Here is a 24,892-nt window from a genome sequence, read left to right as displayed (position 1 = left end):
TGCAGCGATGATCTTAAAGGTCTTTTCCAACCTAAATGATTCTGTGATTCTATATCATGAAAGACAGACATTTGCTTTAATTATCCGGGGGGGGGGGGGGGGTATGTGTGATAGTTGTCATTCCACTATTTGAGTGACGGGGGCGGGAGGGATGTAAATGCGCTATGCGAATACTTGCCGAATGTGGGATTACGTTTTTCGCTGGTTCACTAGTATAGACGAGCTAGGTGCCTGAAACTATTTTATGCAGATACATAATGTGAGATATGGCACCTGAAGAGCCCACGCAGTTCAGTGGATTCATTAAATTCAAAATGGAAGGTCTGGTATTCGCTGCAGGCGATGCTTTCTTCACCTTTCACCAAACTGCTTCACCCTGATAACTGGGTCCTTGAATGCCAGGCGATTCTGAAACAAAACTTCAAACTGTTAGGGGTGCTTATGCATTCAAGTGGCATATAATGTTACAGCTCTGTTGTCAGATTAAAGCTGCTTAGTTTCACTTCAAGATTGCACTTCAAGGCAAAGGATTATAGTACAGTTCATAATCCTAAATGGTATATACCATGGTGAAGACCTAACTGAAATTCTTCTTGCTGTAGGAAAACTGACACCAACAATAATCTAAAACAAAACAAAAAAACCCCACCAAAACAAACCAAACCCAAAAAACAAACTGCCCCTTTGAAAAAATTTGCTTTGGCTACATTTGCTTATCACTATTTTTAGAATAGAGTCCCTTTAAACCAGTGTAGGAAGAGGCAGACTCATCTCATAGGGGCTTTGCTGTAGGAAACATTATATGAATGGTGTTTGAGACAGTTCCGAAGAAAAAGGTAGGTAGTATGGCTTGGGCTAAGTAAATACAGTTGTCCAGGTAAAGTGTAGTCTATTTTAAAATTGAAACTTGAACATTTTCATGAGCATTTCTGGCTCCTGGACTTCCATTCCCCATCTGTTAATCAGGAGTGGTGCCATACTCCTCCTTTCCAAAAGCAGTGAGAGGAGAAATACCTTAAAACTAAGAAAGCCCACTATTGCCACAGGAAGGTGTTCTTTTCCTTCCTGTGGCTGTAGTAGCTGTGACAGCGTTGGAAAGCTGTAGAGGATTACAGTTCTGGCATTACAACACTGCAGATTCAGTTTGGCCCTGCCGAAATGGAGCCACATACAATGGTTTGTCTTGCACTGTAAGTACCTTTATATAGGTGATAGGGTGGCTGAGGCATCTGATGCGGGCTGGGTTGTTTAGTGGGAAGGGTGCTGTTCGTAAAGGGAGACAGATCGAGGGAGAACTGTAGTATTATCTGTGGAAATGAGAATCTGCCGAGTTTTGTGCCTTATTAGGCCATTTCTTGTGTATGAAAAAACCAACTCTCCTGTGCTAAGCATAATAAATTCTGTATACTTTTAGTACATATGTAGAAACAGTATAGTTAAGAAAAAGAACCCCCAAAAAAATTAACCCTAAAGAAGACAATATAGAGAACTAAGTATGGTTAGTGACTGTCACTACATTGCAAGAATATTTCTTTTTTTATGAACTAAACACAGTTTTTAATAGTAATAAAACCCTAGAACGTACGGATCACATATACACCTCTTGGAAGGTTTTTTTGTGTGCTGCTCTCTAGTGCTTTTCAAACAGCGGCGTTGTGGACGTGCTTCCCATGTGAACACTACTTGCTTATGTACTGCGTGCAGTGTTTTCCTAGTGGTGGTGGTAACTGTGCTTCTTGTATTCCCTTCGGATTTGCACTTGGGTACAATAAATGTGCAATTGCGAGGTGCTTTATACACGTATAGAAGGCAGGGGTAGAGCAGCTGTGGGGTAGTACAGACTGGAGTTAATGTCTGCGAGGTGGTGTGGGAGCGAGAGGGAAGATAGCGGGGCTGCAGGTCGGAGGTGTGAATGTGCTGTGGTCGTACGCAAAAGGAAAGCAGCGTGCCCGTGTAGGAAGGTGCCCCAGCTGAAGGAGGAGCCGTGGGGAGATTTGTAGGGCGGTGTTTAGAGGTTAATACTTAAAATTAGTTCTTTAGCAGTTCTTCGACCTTCTGGAAAGTAAGGATTGTCTTCAATTTCAGTCTTTGTATGTTCTGTCTAATGTGAAATTTGAAATTAAGTTCTGCCACCTATTACATTGAACGGTACCTGTATCTATTTGGAGATGGCTTCCTAGAGTTGTGAAATCCTTCTTTGCCGAGGTCTGCTTTGTGCTGGCCAGAGAGCACCTTCCTTCAATGCAGAACCTTGCATGTGCCAGCCCTTGCTGTGCAGCGTGCTAGGTCAGTCCACCTGAGTTGGAGAAGTGGGGTTTTGTTGGTTTTGGTTTTTTTACAGAAATGTGTACTTTCGATTCTTTGGTTTCACTCCCATTGTTCACACTGATTTTACACATTCCCTCGCTCACGTTCCTGTTGCTGGACTGTTGTGGTCCGATGTGGAGTCAATGAACAGGCAGGCATTGTAAAAGCCTTGGGATGCAATTCGGTAGTAGAGTGTGAAGCTGTCTGTACAAAGATTGGCGATTTCTGATCTAAACTGAGCTCTTTCAGCAGGAAATTATTTCAGGGGAGCACAACCTGAGTAGGTTTGATCATGAAATGCCTGCCACCTATTTGATATATGTGAAAAAAGCAAATTAGTTGCAGGAAGGCCTATCGATACGCACTGATAGAGACAGGGAAGGAGTAAACTAATTATTCGAAGCTCTGGTGAGGCTCAGTGGAGTGCTGTATATAACTGTGTGATACTATGCATGTAATTCCTGCAAGTGGGGAAACTGAGGCACTGTGGAAAGCAGTACAGCTTGTATAGTGTGATGATAGTTGTGGTCATGCAGTGGCAGCCCTGCAGAACACAGTATTCCTCGCCTGACAACTCCTCGCTGAAAATCCTTTCATCCTTCCACAGGAGTTTAATGCTCAACAGACCAAAACTTGCTCCTCGGTTACTATTCAGTGAACGTAAATTGTTGTAAGAGCTAAGTTGTAGCATGGATAGATGTAGCTTGCTATGGGGTGCTGTCCCTTAGTAACCCAAAGGATGGATGTGGGAGTGATGCAGTGCAATGCCGTTTTATTTTTGAGCTTCTGCTTGGCTTCTTGTGGGGCTGCCTAGCTGTGCTGTCTGTATTACCAGTTTCCCGTTTCAGAGGTCTTTCAGTGACACCGAGTCACTCTTGAGTGTGAAGCCATCAAAACTTCAGCAACAGTCTTTCAGGGCTTAATGCTGTGCTGAACATCCCCAGCTCATGCGAGGGTAAAATCAAGGTCTGGGTCTCTCACTGACAAAGCTCTTAGGAACAGGCTGGAAAAGAAAATTCTTGGAAAGTTGTCATCCTCTAAGACAGAAATGTGATGGACAAATGCTGTAAAGGGAAGAGTGGTAACAGTGTAAATTGAGAAGGGTGCAGTTATGGGAGTGAGCTTCCTCCTGGAGAGGCAACAAACCTGGAGTTTACTCTAAAGTAAGTTTTTCTGTGGATGCGTGACAGTATAGTGTTTGACCCTCTGTAGGGGAGGGCGTCCAGAAGGAGTCAGCTCTGTGTGCTGCTGTTCTTGCAGCTAAGCTAACAGCAACAATTAGAGGATAATTGTTTTCATTAAAAATAGTGGGAGAAGCCAGCCATGCTGATCACCCATGGCGGGCAGGGGCCAGGTGCCTCCTTCCCCTGAAACCTACCTCTGAAACGTCACGTGAGCCAAGCAGTAGCTAATTACAGCGTTTATAACACCATTAACCTTTAATCACATAGTCCATTAGTGGACTAAGAGCATTAAAAAAAACAACAACAACACACACACACACACACCCCAAACCATGTCACGGCATCCCACGCAATTATATTTTGCCACCCTCCAGGACTTCAGGCTGATGACAGAAACCTCGTGCACGGTCAGGGATGCCCAGGGTAAAAGATACCGTGTCAGAAACTCGTTCCTCGAGAGCATCCCTCTCTTGATGGCTGCCCTCCGCGTCAAGGGAGGACTCTCTTAGTGCTGAATGAAATGTAGCTTTAAAGGTCAGGTTATCCATCAGTCTTGTGGGAGCCACCGAGGAAAAACTGACAACCACAGCGTTTGCCTCTTTACATGGGTGTAAAGCTGGCCCTGATTCTGTAAATAATGAGGTTATATTTAGAGGTAAAGTGCATTATGTCAGACCAGTTCCAGTGGTAACAAACCATTTAATGAAAAAACATTAAGCAAGAGAACTTTTTAACAATAAACATCTTCCTACACTTAGCACGTTAGGGTGCTTAATCACCCCTCTGTATGGTTTTTGATGTAATATGTATGGTATCAAGTAACTGGCAAGCTACTTGGCATTTGTATAGCATCAAACAGCAGACTACTTAGCCCGTGCATCTAAATAATTATATATAAGAAATACTTGTGGAAATTAACCCCTCCATCTTATAGAAATAACTATGGCAATCTGTGTGGAGATAGCAGCTATTACTGCCCACATACTGATTGGTTTTGTTTCCCTATCTAACCCTGAGGTAAACAGAATAACTGGCACAGAATGTGAAGTGTTTTCTTTACTATTTAATGCTTTTCAGTGGATTCTGCTAACGCAGTTGCATTGGCTAGTTACTCCTGCTAAACTATAAAATTGCTCAGGAGGGAACCGCTTCAGAATTGCTTGAGAGCAAGCCAGAAGCATAATGCCTGCATACATCAAATATATTTTTAAAGGAAAAAGTTAAAGCTCAGTGGGAATTGTTGGTGATCTGCCTCTCAAGATGAAGTTTACAGTTGCCCTTTATCAAATAATTGAAGGTGAGCAACTCCTCAAGTTGAGGAGAGAAGAAAAAAAAAAAAAAAAAGGTCTGTAATAAAAACAAAATACCTGTGTGGTTTTATTTTTAGTCTATGAGGAAAAAACATACAGGAGGAGGTACCGGATTCTTGGGCTTGTTCTCCAGGGTCTGTGGTAGGCGATCGTCCAGACCTATTTTAAGTTCCTCGGCTGTCTTTTCCCTCCAGGTTTTCCAGAAGAACTTTTCGTATTCAAGGTCCAGCTGTGCAGCCTAAGCGTACCCCTGCTCCGCTGGTACCTGCTTGTGCTGCAGCTCTTCCTGCACAGCCACGTGGAGCTGACCTGGAATACGATGGGCATCTGGCTGTGAGCACAGTCTGGCTGGCTGGAAAAACCGTACATTCACCAAGACGGCGACCTGGTTGTTTCCAGGATGGGTTACGTTCTGTTTTAACCTTAAAATAATTGAGCGTGTCCCTGTATCTTTGCGTGCCCCATAGCCACCGGGGCGAGGTTGAGGTAGCGCACGCGGATTCATCTATACACGGCCGCTGTGTTTATCTGCCGCAGCAGCGTAATCCTCCTCTTTTCAGTCGGATGCTTGGCAATTAAGACACGATCTGTCCTACTTAAGGTATAAATAAGCCTTTAATGTTACTTAGGGATTACATGAGGGCAAGAGGGGCTCTTTTGAAGACGCGGTTCCCGTGCGGCAGGGCTCACAGAGCAAGCCTTGGCCGTTTCGTCCCTGCGAGATGTTTGGATAAGGGGAAAGTAAGGGCTTCCCAACCGCGCGTAGGGAGAGCAGTGGCAGCTTCTGACTACGGAAATATTAAATTGGCCTTTATCAGTTGTTAGAAGTATGCATATGAAGAGTAACCTCCCTGTATCTTTTAGATCAAGGGCACAGGTCCATGCAGGCAATTATCACCCTTAAGTTTACTGGCTTGAAGAAAAGGAGGGGCAGGGCTGAAATGCTCACTTGGACCCAGAGTTTCAACAGTGTTTTGGGTAGCAGTGATGTAGTACTTGAGTGAAGTGGGGTTAAGTCCCTGATCCTCTGCAGTTTTCATGCATGATTGTGGGTAAGCCATTAACGGAATTTAAACCCTCTCCCTGTTTCTGATTCCAGCAGCGTTTGTGGGTGTGAGACTTAACTGCTTTCTATTCCCTGGCTTTCTCTAAGGGACAGGCAGGAATGTGCTAAAAGCAATGTTAGACGTGAAGGCTATGATTTGCCTGAAGAGTTGCTCAGTTGAGTAGTTGTGCTTTGTGTCCTGGCCCCTCTCCCTGCCTGTCCTCCTCCTCCTCCCTGTGCTGGGCTGGCAGAAGCATTCGTGTGGTCTCATGGGGACCAGGTGGATCAGGAGTAGAGCTGTCTGAAGAATGAAATTATTAATTTTTTTTCAGCCAAATCTGTTTCACTGCACAGCTGCCTAAACGCTTCACCTGGCAGGGGGCAATGCAAGGCAGGAATAAGCAGTCAGGGATAAGAGTTGATTAAATTACTGTTAAATGCTGGTGAATTAGACATAAAACTGCATCTTAAGTCATGGCCATGTAGCATTGCCTATTGAGCAGCTATTTGTTATGATAAATTACGTGTCTGCATCCCAGTGATGTGCCACAGATGCTTTCTGGGACTTGCTGAAGTGCTGATCTGCGTCTGGAGTATGTAAATGCCTCGACACCTGCCTTCTCTCATTGTATGCCCATGCTGCAAAGTGGTAAACGCGATGCACCTCTTACTCGGGCTACATTCTTCAAAAGAGACACTGACCGTGACTCGCGGCAAGTTCTGGGTGACGCAGTCGCGATGTGGTACCAAGCAAACCAACAGCACAGCTGGCCTTGGCTCTGTGGGCTCGTGTGTCAGGTGTGGCATTACAGAGAGGAACGGACAAAGGAAAAAGCAGCACTGAAATCTGATTAGAAGTCACTGCTAACGCTTTGCTGTTTTGTCATGCAGTTGTCTTCCAGCATGAATGCAGCCTTTGTAGTTTCTACAAATGCAGGGAGGTTGTCCCCATTAACCTGGTTGAAAGACTTGGAATGAGCAGGGTGGTGGCCGCTCCTGTCAGACAGGATGCTATGGCTGGGAATGCATTTTAAAAATAAAAAAAAAAAAAAAAAAAGGCAAATAAGCAAAAAACCAACATGACTACTTGGATAACTAGTGTACAGTCTGCTTGTCAGTGGTACTCCTAGTTGGCTTTTTTCAGTGAATGTCCTTCTTCAACTTTTTTTTACATACTACTTACCTCTCTCTTTCTAAATATCACAGCAGGAGCCAAGCCTCATCTTATAGGCATTGGTTTTGCACAGTGTCGTGATCTGGGAGACTTGGCTTTGTTCTTGTGATGAGTGATGGGGTTTTTGGAGGGTCATACGCATCGCTGGGGGTGCATGTACATAGATATTCTGTGCCTATGTTGTTATATCTATTCATATATAGATCCATATTCTCAACTCTGATTCTGTATCGTGGCAGCCACACGATTTAGAAGAGTGCTTATGGTCTAGGGGAAAAAAAGAAAAGCAAAACAACCAACCAAAAAACCCCAAACAAACCAAACCCAGCAACCCACAACTGAGGGTGCTGTGAGTCTGTTCCTGGACTTTCCCGGCCCTGGCACTGAGCCCTCTCTGTGCCCAACCATCCCGAGCCCCGCTGGCTCGGCTGACCCACACATCCAGGCAGGCGGCTGCGTTGCGGTCGGCCTTTGCTCTCGCCTCTGACTCGCTTTCCTTCCTGCTGGGTTTGGGTGCTTGAAGGAGCTTTTGGGAAGGAAGCCGCGGGTGTGCTTAAAACTCTGAGTTTGGGTAAAAAGCAAGGTGGGGAGTACTAAGGTCTTGAGGTGCACGTGATGCAATCTAAAAATTTTCTGTATCTGCAGATTTGCTATTTTAATCTGAAATGGAGTCATTGAAATGAAGTGATTTAAAGGGAGGGGGAGCGGTTGGTGTTACAGCAAAGATGAACGAAGTATACAGCAAACAGACTGACACATTCAAACCAGGTACCAAACACAAGCTTATGCCCTGAGTGTACTGTGCCTGCCTGGAAACTTTTCCAAGCTACTGATACCATGATGTTAAGACTGCAGAGTCATTAGAAGGGAGACTGTTTCAAATAATTTCCTGGCAATACTGGATTACAGGCACTGAAACTACTGCCGCTATCTCAAAAGCTCCGGCAACTACCTGGCTCCGCACAGGCTGAGGTCGCTGCCAGGCACTGCTGTGAGGAAGGGGAAGAAAAGGATTAAATCTGTCAGAGAAAAAGGCCTCCTCTTAGCTCAGCTACTGAAGTCATAACACATTCTTGAATCATTTAAATATTGCGTGCTGGATTTTTTTCAGTCATTAGTTTATAAACTTCTTTCATGGTTTGAGGCAGGCATAATACTTTTTTGAGGCCAAAACCAACCTTTTCTCCACTGCAGTTGCCCATGGGAATTTCCCTGGGACCCTGACCCTACGGTTGCGGGCAGGCGTTTGCTTTTACGTGTGATAAGGCAGCTCCTTGGCAAGTGTATATTGCTTTGTGTTTGCTTCGGTATGCCTGGGCAGAGGGCAGCGGCTGGAGGGGCTGCCTTGGGGACGCGGGCTCGCTGGCTTCAGGGCAGCTGAGGCTTAGAGCACACGGATGCGTACGTCTGCGCACGCCCGTGCAGGCTGGGCACCGCTTTTTCCTGGTTAGAGCAGTAGAAAGCGGGGGAAGAGGGAGAAGGGAAAGGTCCCTTTACACAAATTTTTATTTATAAAAAGGATTTTAACAGTGGGCAGCGGGGTTTTCTCTCTTGAGTCTTGCTTGTGCCTGTGCAGAGCTATCCTGGCCTGGCCTGAGGGATAGCTCTGGGCGTAGCGACCTGTCCCATGCCGCGAATGGCAGGATGGGTATGTGCCTTATCGGGGGTACTGCTGAAGAGCTGGGGCCGGGCGGGGCTGCCTTAGTTTGGGGTTTTGTTTTTCTAAGCTGTGAGAAACGAAGCGCAACCTGCCTTTGTATCTTTTCTTCTTGGTTAGTTTGTTTTGTTGCCTTTGGGCCAGAAGTTGTCAACGCCTCGTTCTTGCTGTCCGTGTTTCAATTACTCATTAATGCTCAGGCTGCTTTAGGCAGGGGAGACCATGACCAGCCTGGAAAGCTGCATATTTACTAAATCTTTGACTGGTAAAAAACCCCACATTTTCCCCTGCTGTCAAAAGGAAGAGAAGTTTGGTGTACCGGAGAGAGCAACAGTAAACGTAATTCTGCTTGGCTGGTACGAGCGATAGGCTTGCCTCCCTGGAAGACTGCGCTTTCTTGTAGCGTTTTGTTATCTTGCTGAAGATGCCTATTATGCAGAAGAGTGGGAGCACTTTGCCCTTTTTGGCTCTTTTTGAACTTTGACCAGTTGGTCAGGATTGATTATAAACCCAGATGCTAATTACACCGCTTCTCATTTCGCTGAACAAAGGTGTGTTGGCACGCTTCCTTGCCGTGGCCAGAGTCTCCAGGACAAGACCCATGAAGTAAAATGGTCGAGGAGGAAGCTAAGAGCTTACCTATGGAGCTCAGCGAGAAGGGAGGTGTGGAGAACAATGGATTTGTTCAAAATGAGGCTTTTGATGACAAAGAGAGCGATACCAGTAGCCAAGAAGAAATGCCAAAAACATGCGTTGTTGACGTGGACCCAGTGGCTACGGAGGAGCAGGCGTTGAAGCCCTACGCGGGGATGCCGAAGGAGGTCTTGCTGAAGTTCTCCAGCCAAGCCCGGTACAGAGTCACCAGGGAGATTCTCTTCTGGCTCATAATCGCCGCTGCCGTCGTGCTTGTGTGCGCTACGATTGCGATTATTGCTCTCTCTCCGAAGTGCCTTGACTGGTGGCAGGCTAGTCCTATTTATCGGATCTATCCTCGTTCCTTCAAGGACAGCAACATGGACGGGAATGGCGATCTGAAAGGTGGGTGAATTCCCATTCTTGGTACGTGCAAAGCTGTGTAGAAGTAGTCTGTGTGTGTATATACATGTGTATATACACTTTAAAAATATTGAGAAACCTCCCGATACAGAAAGCCACCCTGCTGGAGAGAGGAATAAAAGTTGTCTGACTAATTATTAATGGCAATTCACATTATCACTAATAGATCCAGGAGCTTCTTGCTCAAGTTATGAAATCTAAGCCCGGAGTTGGAACAGATGTTTAGAGGTGGGGCTGAGAGCGAGCAGCAGCACAACTGCCATCAGAGTCAAACATCTCCACAAAACTGAGGTCAGCCGGGAGGACGGGTGGTGCCGAGCACTCTGTCATATTAGGTTGGCTGCCTCTCCATAAGGACAAGTGACAAAGAGGAGAGGAAGATGTGTTACTTTTTGTTGATGGTCTGGGTGGTTTTGAGCTCTTACGAATGTGTTCAGAAGGGGTACCTGATACTGAGAGGCAATGCCACTTATTGGCAGCTTAGCTGAGACTTTTGTTTCAGAAGGGGAAGGCTCAACACCGTAATAGACAATAAACCTCTAAACAAGAAGAGCTACCTATAATATACTCTACTGACGGGTGAAGAGAAGAAGCTGTTTCTGTGGTTGCATGCCAGTAGTAACATGTCAGGAAGATAGGAGAGTTTTGGCTTTAAAAATACTAGGGGAGGCTGGAGTGAGGTCTCCTTAAAGAAAACAACAGAAAAACCCCGTAAGAGTGTTTTCCTAATGGCAGGGAAAACCTGAGATCTTTGCATTAAAAATTGTGCTTCCCTTTGGGTGGTCTGAGAATTAGTTGATGTTCCTTGAAGTGGGAAAGTAAAACTGTTGCTGTGTTTTAAGAGAATACAGAAGTTTGTTTTCAGAAGTGAGTGTTAAATTTATTAAATGAAATTGTAAATCTTTTTCTATAATACAGAGTAGAAATTTGCTTTGATCTGATGTTGTTTTTTTTTTTTTTAAGTCCTGCTTTATCTTCCTTCTAAAAGTGGCTTTGACTGGTTTCCGTTCTGTGATCTCATGCTATCCCTGAAGAAATGTCAAGTGAAAACGGGATAGTTACATATCAAAGGGACCTGTGTACCGTCTTTGACTGAGAGCCCATGGCAAACACATTTCAGCAGAAATATTTTGTCTTTTCTAAACAGATGATGCCCTTTTCTTTTAAACAGGTATCCAAGAAAAACTGGACCATATCATGTATTTGAATATAAAAACCATCTGGATCACCTCTTTCTATAAGTCCCCCTTAAAAGACCTTGGATATGGAGCTGAAGACTTCTATGATATTGACCCCATGTTTGGATCAATGAGTGATTTTGAGAATCTGCTTGCAGCCATACATGACAGAGGTAAGCTGCAACTGCGAGCAAAATAACTATTAAAAAGACGTTCACTCATATTATACAGGTGTACCTTGCAGTGCTAGGTTATGATCTGAGATTTCAACTTGTGCATCTGGCAATTCCCCGTGGTGGTGTTGAGCAGAAGCAGATGGAGGTGCCAGGGAGGGGTACGCGTTAGCTCCGCAGCAATGCAAGCCCTGCGATTGCAGTTTCCTGCCCTTGGGCACTGGGGTAGCGCTGGGAGCAGGACCGAAGGCGCGGGGAGTTACAACAGCAGCGTCCGGCTGCGGTACATCCTCTGCAAAGCGTGGTCCCCTCTGAGGATGTCCGTGGGTGGTAGGGCTGACATACTGTCTGCGCTCCCTGGTGCATCTGGGCATGGGCGTCAATAGTTCAACAGGATCAAGGCTGAGATGCAGTTGTTTCTGACTTTGAATTTTATGACTGATGGCTGTTTTCTGGAGAAAGCAGGAAAACAATTACAGGGTTGGGAAGGAACATACGCTTCCTTCCCACGATTGCATCCTCGGTTGATGAGTTTATGCCTTAGACCAAATGTTTGCTCAGGTGTTTCCCCTTACAGCTTTTGGGCTGAATGGAAAATGGTTTGCCAGTCCCAGAAACATTTGGGATTTCAAAAAATGTCTTTAAGAAGGATGACGAAGAACATGTGTTCACTGATGCTGGACTGGTGTAGTGCCTTTCCCACCTGGGTGGTGGGTGACAGATGTTGAAGTCAGAGTCAGTGGAAGTGGTTCATGACAGCAGAAATCTGTTCTGATTTTTCTTCCCCCTCCTTTCCCTCCCTCCCAATGGGCAGGGGGGAACAGTACCAGCAAGATGTGTTGCAGCTGCTTGCAGACTCTTGTTAGACTAACTGCATCAGTAGTCTGGGGCTTTTTGTTTGTGCTTGTGCATTCCCATATCAGCAGCCAACGGGGCTGTGCCAGCTCAAAATGTAACGTGCTCACCAGTCCCGCGAGCCTAAGCCCTTCCAGCAGGAGCCTTTCTCTTTTGCCAGACCTCTGGGAAGGAAGAAGCCCAAACACTTCTGATACTGCATTAAGAAAAAATGTGAGCTTTGTCTTAAAAGGTTGAATTTAATATTTTTTTATGGTTTGATTTTTTTTGTTTTAAGGGTTAAAGGTGATAATGGACTTAATACCAAACCACACAAGTGACAAACACCAGTGGTTTCAGCTGAGTCGCAATCGGACCGGGAAGTACACGGACTACTACATCTGGCAGGACTGCGCGCAGGCTGCTGGATCCGTCACTCCTCCAAACAACTGGGTAAGCACAGGCAGGGACGCGTGCAAATCCCAAGCTGGATGCAGGATGCCACATAGAAAAGCAGCTGTAACGTAATTGTCCCAATGTACACTGGGTTATCAATACCTGTGCAGAGGTACAAACTGATGCTTCTAAATGAGCTAGTGCAAATTAAGATTTAAACCAGCTCGGGGTGGAGGGGTTCCTACTTCAAACAGAAGTTAAGCAATGACTTTTGTTTCTTTCCGTCAGTGTTAAATCTTCACTCGTTAAACAAACAAAGAAAGGGATGGTTGCGCACAAGTTGTTCACAAGCTGTTCCCACTCCCCCCCCCCGTCAGCGTCTGGGGACTCCGCTCTAGAAACTTCATCTCAGCTCCTCTGAAATCATAGTTGTTGGGGAGGGAAACAAAACAGTCTGTTCTTGGGTTTTTTTCTTTTTTCTGGAAGGTAATCAAGCTGGAAAGTGGGTCACCTCTTGCAAATATATTTATTTGAAATTTGAACTGATGGGTGCATGATTAGGAACTTGTATATTCTAAAAACTCAAGATGGAGTTAATAATTTGTATCAGCTAGTGTATTTTCTCTTTAAACTTAGAGTCTTAAGAGCTGTCTTAGCTTTTGCAATCTTTTATTACAGAGATAAAGTTAACATTTTAACACACTGACTGTTGTTGGCACTTCAAAGGAATAATACCAGATTGCAGAAAGATCTGTTAACTAAAGCTATTTTTAATAAGTTTTAGGAAAAACAATTCCAGAAGAAATGTTCTCACCCACGTTTTCCCCTCTATTCTGAATAATTCCCAGTGAAAGTCTACTTAAAAAAAAAAAAAAAAAGAATGAAACAGAACATTGAACAAGAAATACATGTGGCGAAGCATGACTAAAGGGAGAGCAACTAGCAGGAGAAGGAAATGTAAACATAAGTACCAAAATTACTCAAAATTTAGTCCATTGATTAGGCGTTTTGTGCTTTATTATATGCTTGCAGTGCACCACATCTTAAAGTATGCATAGGAGTAAGTGTTAAATTAAGACTTCTGATTATTTCCCCCCTCCTGTATATGAGCAGGTGAGTGTCTTTGGGAATTCCAGCTGGCAGTTTGACGATGTGAGAAAGCAGTGTTATTTTCATCAGTTTGGGAAAGAACAGCCAGACTTAAATTTTCGCAGCCTTGCTGTCCAACAGGAAATCCATGTAAGTATGTTACCTGCTGCCGCTGCGCCAACAGCAAAGCAGCTATTTCTACACTTAATTTCCCTGATTTTGTGCTACGCAATTTACAGTCTCGTTGGAAGTAATTCAAGGATTGCAGCGTACGTAAACAATTGAAACAAAAAGGTGTCTAGAAAAACGTTAAGTTTATAAGCAAAATTCAAGCTTTATGCTGTAATGCTTCCAGTATTGGAGCTACTTTGCTTCAAGTCTTTTTAATTTAAAAGCAAACAAGCAACCAAAAAAAAATTCCAAATAAAATTGTCCTTGAGTGGAAGTACTGGCAGTGGGGGGTGGTGCAGTCCTCTGGCTTTTAAGAAGGTATGACTGCTGCTTTTTTTGCTGGCTTAAGTCCCCTGCTCTCACAAGTGCCTGGCAAGATCTTGATGGGTTTTTGGAACAGGCTGTTGCACTTTAAAAGGCGCTCCCTTTCCCTTTCTCTTCCCACTAAAGGCTATCTTAAAATTGCATCGATGCTTCAGGAGCCCTTTACTTTTCAGCCTAACCTTATTCGCAAACTGTTCATACTTATCTATGAACCAAACCTGTCCTTCAGCTGAAATAGCTTTTCCCACCCTTGTTTATGCTTATTTGTTTTCCAGCTCTGACAACATCCCCCTTCAGCTTTTGTTAAGCTAGATTAAATGGGACGGGCTTTTCCAATCTCCCCTGAAGTGAGAGACTCTCCATTCCTCTGTTTAGCCGCTACTCATTCCTTGCAGGGCTCCCAGCTTGAGGCTTTTCTCAAATGCAGGTGGCCAGAATGAAACAAATTTAACAGAAAAGATGTCTGGGCAGAATCTCGTAGGGTGGCACGGGTACTTCTCCCTCTGCGTCCTAAGAGTGCTGTTACTTGCTTTGAAGTTGGTGCGAGTAGTCAAATAACCCAACATGACTGCTGTCTGGAAGCAGTTAACTGCTGTCAGCCCTAGTCTCCATCAGGAGCCAAGGATGAAGGCACTTAGCGCCTTTGGATGTTGTATCAAGGAGAACACTTAATGGAAGGATTGACTGGAAGGTAAAGCAGCTCTTGCACTGAAGCCTGTGCTGAAACAGAGCTGAATCACTCGAGTGGAGAGAAGTTTTTATCTCTGTTGGTACAAGGAGCTATTAATTAGCCAGTCAGATGTGGGGATGGCACCTTGTTTCACCAAAGAGATGTTTGCATTTTCAAGGGAGTGAGGCAATGCTGATTTGAATTACAAGGAATGCCTGGGCTTGTGGATAAGGGGGAGAGAGTGAGTTGCAAGTTTTGATCTGTCTCCATCTCTGACTTTACTGGGGAGAGAGATGAACAGCCCTCGCAGGGAGAGTGCTTCACCAAGGCACGGTGGTGCTCTGAGGAAACCTCATGCCTGTCTGCATCGCGTCTCCAGCAGACAATGTAGAATTAATTAAAATATGGGGAAGTGGGCCTGAACGTGGGGAGTCTGACAATTGCTGCTTTTTTCTTTTTTTTTTTTTTTCTTCTTTAAGTTATACCCCATCAGGTAGTACAGCTACCTCAAGTGTTTTGATTTAGTCTTTAGTCCTTAAGTGTTTGCTACTTTCTCCTGGTGAATTTTGGTGCATTTCTTTGGCAGTAGTCTTCACAGCTGCCCAGTTCTACTGTGATCATCTCACTGTCTCTCTGGGGCCTCTCCCCTCATGTGGGAACTGCATGTGCATGAAGAAACAAAACACCTTTGGTCATGCTTGTTAACTAAAGCATGAAATGAGACGGCTCTCGACACTGATCCTTGAAGAACTGCACTAGTAACCTCTCTACATCTGGGTACTTCCCTCAACACCACGTCTTTCCACTCGCACCTTTTTCCCTAGGCACATACTTCTCAATGGTCCTGGCTAATTTTTTTTGAGTGGGACCTGATACGTTACTGAAGCTCCAGTAGCAAATAGATGCTGCATTTTCTAGGCAAAGAAATGAAATGAAAACTAGTAAGTTTGGCCTGGTAACGCCAACCTTTGGTAAATGCTTATGAACATCATTAATTGCTCCAGCATGTTAAAGAATAATCTTTGTCTAGTATTTTAACTCAGAATCCTGTTTCAGAAGGTTAGGGCTGTGGGACTGAGCAGGACACAAACTTACTCTTCCAGAGAAGCTCAAGTCTTTGGTTTAGCCAAAGGGTGTGTGGGAGCAATGAAACTTAGCCACCATGCTGTAGCTTTCTTGCATAAGTAAAAGTAGATGGGTCTCGGCGAGTACCACGTCAGTGCTTGGGATTTGCACTGCTGATACCTGGTGTTGCTTTTGTGAGGAGCACATGCATAAACACAAATTAATTTTTGGTGGAGTCAATATTGGACAGACACCATATCGAGAACTGCTGCTTTCAGAATGGCTCTACAAGAAAGTACAACTCGGTAAGGCGGAGTCTTTATTTGCCAAACAAAAATCTGTAAAGCTTGAGCGTGGACTAGTTCTACTCCAGCCTATTCAGGCAAGTGTACTTCATACATTTAAAAAAAGGTAATTCAATAGCTGCCTTGGGGAAAAAAAAAAAGTTTTTGTCCTCAGATGAAGAAAAGTATCTGGTCTAAAAGAACGTTTGCAGAAAACACTCAAGAAGGATTGAACGTTAGAGCTGTTTGTTAAAACCAGAGCAATTAAAACTGTAGTAATATAATAGCTACTCAAGTAGGATATGATTTTACTAATAGTGACTAGCCTTTGAATTTGATAGTGAAATTACAAACTGATTACAGCTTGGATAATAATTTTTCATGTTCCTGCAAAATCAACAAATAAGCCTGAAAATAAAATAAAAAATTTCCCATCGGACAATTAAGAGAACAAATGTTTTAAGAGCTCTGTTGTACAAAAAGAAAATTGGTGGCACAAGGTCTGTGCAGAACAACATATTCTTGCGTATTTGAGTCAATGTACTCTTATTGTGCGCAGTCGTGATGGGTGTTCACCAACAGCAGCACTTAGCATGAGCCCAGTTGTTTTGATGGATGAGATTAGCAAAGGCTTTTAATGAGGCATGCCCTGGCTCTGGTCTTGTGGATTACGGGAGGAGTTACAGACCAGTCTTTTTCTTTTCTATACTGGATGAAATAATAAGACATGCCCTATTTAGATCTTAGTTTGACCTTAGATTGACATGATTCACTTAACTTCTAGTAAAATTTGAAGTACAAATTAAAAACCAAAGTGTTACATTTAATAGCTACTAACAGGTTTAGTTTTCTTTATAAATATGTACTACTTTGAACAGGATGGGCTCACTTGGAATTCTCAACTTTTATCTTTGCCTAGGATATTATCAAATTTTGGCTCGGCAAAGGAATCGATGGATTCAGTTTCAGCGCTGTTAAATTTCTTTTAGAAGCAACGCATCTCCGAGATGAGCCTCAAGTGAACAAGTCCCAGAATCCAGTAACGTATATGTTCTGCCTTTGCTTTTTTCCCCTGTATTTCCCACTGAGGCAAGAGAGTGTATGTTTTTATTCTTTTGGGTCTTAATTATGGCTTTAGGAAGACTGAGTCGGTTGTGTCCCTTGGAAGGCAGGTGGCTCCTGGGCGCTGGGCAGAAGGAGCACGTAGAAGAAGGAAGCCCCTGGGCTGAGGGTGTAGGTCACTGAGATGCCTGCAAGCAGGAGTGCTGTGGGTGGGAAGAGAATTGTCCATGTACACTTCGTAGTTCTGTTCTGACACTGTTGCTTTGAATTTTCTGTTGAAAATAATTGGCTTTTCAAGTTATATTCTAAAAAGACCAGTCTTGTGATTTTAATAGTTGATTGCTTGTCTTTGGGGAGCCCACTACAGGAGGTAAGCTCGGAGCTCTTGCCCACTTGGGATCCCATAGCAGTCTCACTAGCACGTATTTCTTCTACATTGCTAGTAGGAATCAGAGTAAAACAAAAAACCTCATATGGGCAATATGTCACAGTGAGAGGTGGCCAGACACATTCAGAAGCATGCACCCTGTTATTTATGCTGTTTGCTTTTGCGGAGGTCATGAACTTGGTGACATTCCCAGATAGTGCCAGCACTGTTGACACTGTTCCCCTGCAGAGTTGGGGATCGCATAAAACTGGTCAGCTCCGCAAGTATCGTTGCCTTTATAAGTTACGACAACAATGTTGTCCATCTTTCCAGCCTGGTGTGTGGCCACAGCACCTGCTCTGCTCGCTGCTGCAGATGGGCTCGGTTGGTTAGTGCTGCAGGTGGACTCTCCCTCTTGAAGGACGGGATCCAAAATAATCAGCCCTCTGCTATCGTATCTTTAGAGTTCCCCAAGTGCAGTTCAGCTCTGCACTGTTAGTGTTAGTATGCTAAACTCATTTCAGTTAAAATTTATTTGGACTGGTGCATTGTCTCAGGAAAGGATGGGAAGAATTTGGAGAGTTCTGAAATCTAAAATATTAGTGCACTAGTGGGAAATATTGCGTTCCTCTTTAAGGAGAGTATCACAGCCTATTCCCAACTCTACCATGACTACACGACCACGCAAGTTGGTATGCATGATATCATCCGTAGCTTCCGTCAAACCATGAATCAGTTCAGCAGTGAACCTGGCCGATACAGGTAATCATTATTACAGCTGGTGAGTTTTTCTCTAATATTTGTCACCCTCTTGCTAGCAGTAAAATGTTTTTTTTTTAAATAACATAATATGCCATAAAAAGTTTTCTTCCTCAAATGCAAATAGTGGTGCATAGGCTATATTACCTCTTCCCGAATGTCTGAAGGAAAGGAAAAGAATTGGCCCTGGTAGTTCTGCTGTATCCATGGACTGTACAAAAGTAAGCAGAATAGGCGACCATTCGGGCCACAGAGACACTGTAATTAATCAGCCCTGTGGCTGATTTATTGTATAGTATTAATAGTACCATTCATGTCAGACACCTAGTCAGAGATTGTTAAAATCACAGGATGGTTTGGCTTGGAAGGGACCTCTGGAGGTCATCTGGTCTGCCCCCCCTGCTCATCAGGGCCACCTAGAGCTGGTTGCTCAGGGCCGTGTCCAGATGGCTTTTGAACATCTCCAAGGATGGAGACTCCACAACCTCCCTGGGCAACCTGTGCCAGTCCCCACTCACCCTCACAGTGAAAAAGTGTTTCCTGATGTTCAGGCAGAACATCCCGTGTTTCAGTTTGTGCCCATTGCCTCTGGTCCCGGCACTGGGCACCACTGAAAAGAAAGAACCTGGCACAGTCGTCTTTGCACCCTCCCTTCAGATATTTATATACATTGTTGAGATTCCCTCCCTGAGGCTTCTCTTCTCCAGTCCCGCTTCTCTCGGCCTCTCCTCATAGGAGAGATGCTCCAGTCCCTTAATGGTCTTAGTGGCCCTTTGCTTGACTCTCTCCAGTATGTCCATGTCTCTCTTGTACTGGGGAGCCCAGAACTGGACACCACACTCCAGGTGTGGCCTCACCAGTGCAGAGTAGAGAAGGATCACCTTCCTCGACCTGCTGACAACACTCCTCCTAATGCAGCCCAGGATACCGTTAGCTGCCTTTGCTGCAAGGGCACATCGCTGGCTCATGTTCGACTTGGGGGACCCCCAGGTCCTTTTCTGTTAAGGAGAGCATGCAAATGGCTAGAGTGGAGTTATGTGGATGTGGATTCAAAAAGATAAGACACTTACAGCCTTTTGTTGACTCTTGTAGATTTTTCTCCAAAAATTTCCAAGAAATATTTCTCCTTGTCTGCTTTACAAAATACTGTTTCTCTGTATTAATCTTTTTTGATGGGGAGGAGGGAAGCGAACATAATTCTTAATGCTGTGTTATTTTCTCTGTATGTCTAACACCATTCCTAGCTTTCTTCTGCTCTGTGCAAACCAAGAACGAGCCAAAAAAGGTACTTGTGTACTTCTTTGTAGGTTTATGGGTTCTGATGGTGATGAAAAGGAAGACATTGAAGCAACAATGATGTATTATGGAACAGCTTTTATCCAAGAAGCAGATTTTCCCTTCAATTTCAACCTAATTAACATGAAAAATCTATCGGGCAACAGTATTTTTGAAGCTGTCAACTTGTGGATGAAAAACATGCCTGAAGGAAAATGGCCAAACTGGGCGGTAAGAGCTCTAGACCAACTCTTCTAGGAAGGGCTTGTTCCTATAGGTGATAGAAACCTATAGGTGATCGTTCCTCTTATGGTGATGGAAACCCCATCCCTCCCCGCCCCGCAACACTGATTTCAGTGGGATCAGCAGCAGCCTGAGCCCATGGCTGGGCTATAGTAGATACCCACATGAAACTCTTAGCTGCTCTAGTCGCAGTCACTGGCGTTGGCCAGCCGGCTGGCTGTCCTGCCCCAGTTACACTCCCTGTGCAAGGGTGACAGAAGAGAATATATGGCCATGCCTCTCCCTCGGTGTCTCCAATGTAGTATGGGGCATTGGCTTAAACCACCAGTGAGGATGGGCTTGGTACGATTATCTTTGGCTGTAAACTGACTCAGTGCAATGGATTCTGGAAACCTCCCAGGGCCAGGGAAGAACAGAGCAGGCAGCTGAGGGCAGTTAACTTAAAACCTTGCTGGGCTTTGCTAGGAACCACGTTTGGGATGTGCAAGAGATCTTTTCAAAACAAGCACCACCTTCACGCAGCAGAGAAAATGGCAGAAATCTGAGGGAACTGTAATCGTGGAGAGTTGTTATTTGTCATCTCTCCTCACTTCTGCCTCATGTGCTGCTGGCAGGGCTCCCGTGTGCTAAATTATTTGGTGCCAAAGTTTGTACTGGCACCAAGATAAAAAAGATAGTTGCCCCCACAGGCCTGGAGTGGAAAGGAAAAAAGAAAAAAGGAAAAAAAAAAAAAAACCACTCTACTACCTTGTTAAATTAGTTAACCAGTTTCACATATGCATGGATTTTTATAATGTGTGTTTAACAGAATGATGTTTGCTTCAGGTTGGAGGCCCTAACGCTGCTCGGATTTCATCTCGCATTGGGAAGGAGTACGTCAATGTTATAAACATGCTGCTTTTAACCCTCCCTGGTACTCCTGTAACTTACTATGGTGAAGAAATAGGCATGGAGAACATTGCAGCAGAAAATGTAAGTGAAGAGCATATAAACTCTGATCCTGTCGTTGTTTAGTTCTGAGTAACAGAACTTTCTAAAATACAAGGACTTTTGTTTTGTTACCCAATCCCAGTCTTTCTCACTGTTTAGATGGTTTTCTGTGTTCCCCATGGCACCCATTGGGCAGCAGGTGGAAGTGGCCAGGCCAGAGACCAGAACCAAGGCCTTGATGTGTGTCTGAACTGCTAGACTGCAATCACGGTCTCTGATTTCTGTCCTCTGCCAGATCAGCCTTGCATGGTTTGCAGTGGTGTTGCTTTGCTTCGCTTCAGCAGAAAGGGCAGCAAGTGCCAATGCTGAGCCTGGGCTAGTGCTTATAGAGGTGTGTTGCAGTCATCCGAGGCAAGAGGAACAGAGTCGTTATCTCCTTCCTCCCACAGAAGTACCCTAATGGCTATGTCAAAGTCCATTATTTCCTGGCTGCTTTTTAAAGGAAATCAGAGTTCATGAGAGCATGGCTCCAGGCACCATCTCCTGCAGACTGCTTTGCTCTGCCTACGCAAAGGCACCTAAGCCACAGCCCGCTACAATGTGCCCAAGCTCTGAAGAGGGGATCTCCAGAAAGGGGTGGGTGTACAGACCAGCCCCTGCTTAGCATCGCCTGGTAGCAAGCAGAAGTGGCTTTTGCTTGTCACCCAGGGTTTGTTGATTTGTCCTTTAGATCCTTTTCTATAAAGGATTTAGGTGCCTGAGCCTGGGAACCAGGTGCCGAGCTCACTTGATCATAGTTACGAGTAATACATGACAGGATGTCTGTGGTTGTTAGATTACAGAAATTTTCAGCAGTAAGTTTATTCAAGGTCAAGGGATTAAAACGAAGTGTCTGTGCCTTTCACGCTGTGCTGACCTGTGTAACTTAAAAGTTTTCGTGTTCAGCCCCTGTAATTTCTTGTCTCTTCTATGATCGTACCTGACTTCTGTTGTGTCTCACTGTCCAAGATGCACGGGCACGCCTGGAAGAGGTCATGCCCAAAAGGGAACAGCTCAGCTCTGCCGCTTGTGACCACTTTTGAGTGCCATGAGAACGTGGTCCTGTAGCAGATGCAGTTTTCACCGTGGAAAGCCTCTGTTAGGGAATGAGACAGCCCGTGATGATGTTACTGATGGTGTTAGCTAGTTTTGTACCAAAGGGAAAGAGGTACTTGAAGAAGTACAGCATCATCGCCAGGTTTGTCTGATTCAGATGTGGGGAAATGATTCTCTGCTTTAAAAGGAAATCTCATTTCCTCTGAGAAACACCGAGGTCAAAATACCTCCTGGATTTTCTTCCTGCTGCTGATTACTGCTGACAGAATGATACTCTTCAGAAAAGTGGCTTGCCCTAAGCCTCTCGGGGTTTACTCTCTTTTAGTGGCTACCCTGTGGCTCACGGCTTTGTAACAACGCAAAACCACTCTTCATTCAGTCTGGAGAGGAAGAATCCCTGATTAATGGGTGTCTTAGAAAGACGGAGAGTATTTGCTCAGGGTATAGTTTTTAGCCCCAGCATTTGAAACACTTCAGGAGAAGCTGCAAGAGGTAAAGATGAAAGGGAGTGTTACCGGTGTTGAAAACTTGGGATTTTTTTTTCCCCTGCTTTTCAGAACATGCTAAAAGGAGAAACCTGTTATTCATAATGTCACAAAGCAAAGTGACAATTTCTTTTGTTGAGCTGCTGTTCTGACAGATTGTAGTGAAAAGTGCCCTTTATATGAAAAACAGTTTTCATGGAAAACAAACACTTAAAGTATGCGCAAAATATTTTATGCCCTCTTATATCATTAAATTTAAGTGTCAGATCTTCTGGCAAGCTCTTCAATAACAATGAGGAAGCTTTTTCAGAATTTTTCTGCATCCTTCAAAATGAGAACTTCAGACTTTTTACATCGACACTTTTTAATTAGCTAAAATCTGGTTTTCAATAAAGTTTTTGCACTTGGAAATAATGTTATCTTTCTAACACAAATAATCCTGTCCAAATTGTACCTCTTGCAAATATAAGCTTGAAGAGTTCTAAGGTGAAAAGTGTGATGGTTACAAAAGAACAGCCACTGAAGAGCATTTACTAGTTGTTTACTGTTGTTGTAACAGCATCTCTTCTTAAAGACTCCTTACCTCATATATTCACTCACTGCATGTATAGAGGTTTATCAGAATACCCTCGCTGTCATTAGTAAACTTTTATCCAACCATCTGTCACAAGGGGGGACAACTCTAGTAGAGTCATGTGGGAATTCCACATTTTACCCAGTGATGCTGCATTCATGAGACCATCCGTTCTCCTCCATTTCAGGAACTCTCTCGATTCTTGTTTTCTCTTTGCAGGATTAAATCCTCCTTACTAAATTTTAACTTAAACCAAAGAAAGCAATACTGAAATGGTGATCGTTTGGAAGACGTGAGAGCATGCTATTCGAGGGATAACTTTTTAATATACTAATCAAAACAAGTAACTTCTTGGCAATGGCTCTGACACCACTTTATTTTCTAGGCGACCTTTCCAGAGAAATCCCCCATGCAGTGGGATGGCAAAGTTAATGCTGGTTTTACTGAAGGCAACAGTAGCTGGTTACCTGTTAACGCTGATTTCCAAAGTGTAAATGTTGAAGTAGGTATCTCAATGTGTGACTAACTCTCATGGTTTAAAAATATTTTAATGTATCTGTTTTGCTCTGACTTTTTACGCAGTGGGAATTGGTAGTGTAGCTAGTAAGAACAAACTCGAGGGAGGAAAATAAAAAGGCATTGAATCCTAACAAATTTTATTAGAAAAGGAAATCCTTGCATGAGCAAGGAGTCTACTTCATCTATATTTATTTAAGCAGGGCAACTGCAATTATAACGTAGATGTGGCAATTTGGCTCTTTAAAATTATTAAAAGGATGTTAATATTAAACTGAAATCTAGTCTTTTTTTCACTTCTATTACTACAGAAAGCACTGGCCTTGTAACAAGAACCTAACATAGACCATCTCTAACATAAATAAATAAAATTTTTTTTCAAGGCAGTTGGGCAGTGAATCAAACAGATTTTCCTGATCTACAGTGCTGACCAGAATTGAAGACAGGAAAAATAAGACACAAAACAAACCCTGTGACTTCAGCAGATTAGGCTCAATGAAAAAAGTTCAGTATCAAGCTTTGAATGGCTGTGGCTTTCTCCTGAATAAACGGTACTATAAGGACTGTGGGAGGAAGAAATAGTGTCAGTGCTGGGGAAATTCTGTCCTGCCTAATAACCTCTGTCTCTGCCGCTCCCCAAGTGCCAAGGAAGTGCATGAGAAAAAGCAGTTTTTCAGTGGAATTTGCAGACAAATTTGAAGAGAGATAATTGTCAAAACGGAATTCTAATAGGTGTGTTCTCAGCAGACTGCGTGGGTGTGAGAGGTAAGTGGTATTTCCTACATTCAGTGCAAAGAAATGACCCTGTTAATGCTGACTGTTGCAGATCCAGATGACCTGGTCCAACTCAACCCTGAATTTGTACAGAGAGCTAACTTTACTTCGCAACAATGAGCTACCCATTCATCGGGGGTGGATGTGCTACATCTGGAATGACAGTAATGTGTTTGTGTATGTGAGGGAATTGGATGGGTTAGACAGAGTCTTTATGATGGTTCTCAATTTTGGGCAGGAATCGACAATAGACCTGAAAGCTATAGTTCCGAGCCTTCCATCTGAAGCTATTGTAAGACTAAGTACTAATTTTAGCAATGCTGGAAAAGCTGTCAATACCAAACTAATTAAAACTGAAATGGGAGAAGGCCTGGTCCTTGAATATAAAACAGCAAAGCCTGTTCATACTATGGAAGCTTTTCAAGGAAATTGTTTTGTGGCAGAAAAAGCTTGTTATTCCAGTGCCTTCAATTTACTCTACGTGAACTGTTAAGTGCAGGAGTAGGATAACCAAGCTTTCATGTTAATTTAGAAAATGCTGTTTTCAGGGAAATGCTAAAAATTTTCAGTTTTCTTTGGCTTTTAAAACTTTATTTGTGTACAAAATAAATGTCCTGAAAAATAAAACAGATACCTAATTGTCTTGCATCTGTATTGGTGATGAAAAGGAAAAAGTATGGTATAAACTCTCCCTTAGGGTCTGTGGAGAAGAAAAGTAAACCTGTCCTAAAAAACTGTCCTGTTTAACTGTGCGTATTTTGGGGAGGAAAGAGAACAGCTGCTTTCCGGGTGCTGCCCCTTACAGTTGTTAGTCATTACGAGCTCCTGTGGAATCCAAAGCCTGTGGCAGTTCATAGTAACTTTTTAAAAGTCTGTAGATTTGTGAAACTTATTC

The 24,892-nt window shown here is 43.8% G+C and overlaps 1 protein-coding gene across 3 annotated transcripts; it reads left to right on the top strand.

Annotated features, from left to right (window-relative positions):
- Window positions 1–985: 985 nt before the first annotated feature.
- On the top strand, window positions 986–24,598 carry SLC3A1 (solute carrier family 3 member 1). 3 transcript variants are annotated; one of them, XM_075497416.1, is made up of 11 exons: window positions 986–1,190; window positions 9,229–9,715; window positions 10,905–11,084; window positions 12,217–12,371; window positions 13,428–13,553; window positions 16,837–16,956; window positions 17,984–18,108; window positions 19,413–19,611; window positions 20,449–20,595; window positions 23,093–23,209; window positions 24,050–24,598. In XM_075497416.1, the coding sequence occupies exons 2-11, from the start codon at window positions 9,289–9,291 to the stop codon at window positions 24,488–24,490; spliced, it is 2,037 nt and encodes a 678-aa protein (XP_075353531.1). In that variant the 5' UTR covers window positions 986–1,190; window positions 9,229–9,288; the 3' UTR covers window positions 24,491–24,598. The 3 variants fall into 3 exon arrangements, with proteins under 3 accessions (XP_075353531.1, XP_075353532.1, XP_075353530.1); XM_075497417.1 differs by lacking the exon at window positions 986–1,190 and adding an exon at window positions 7,709–7,788; XM_075497415.1 differs by lacking the exon at window positions 986–1,190 and adding an exon at window positions 7,950–8,079.
- Window positions 24,599–24,892: the final 294 nt, after the last annotated feature.

This window comes from Mycteria americana, chromosome 3, assembly GCF_035582795.1.
Source record: "Mycteria americana isolate JAX WOST 10 ecotype Jacksonville Zoo and Gardens chromosome 3, USCA_MyAme_1.0, whole genome shotgun sequence".
In the NCBI taxonomy this organism is placed as follows: Eukaryota; Metazoa; Chordata; class Aves; order Ciconiiformes; family Ciconiidae; genus Mycteria; species Mycteria americana.
The sequence above is the reverse complement of the archived record's forward strand: the minus strand, read 5'-3'. Positions and strand labels throughout refer to the sequence as shown.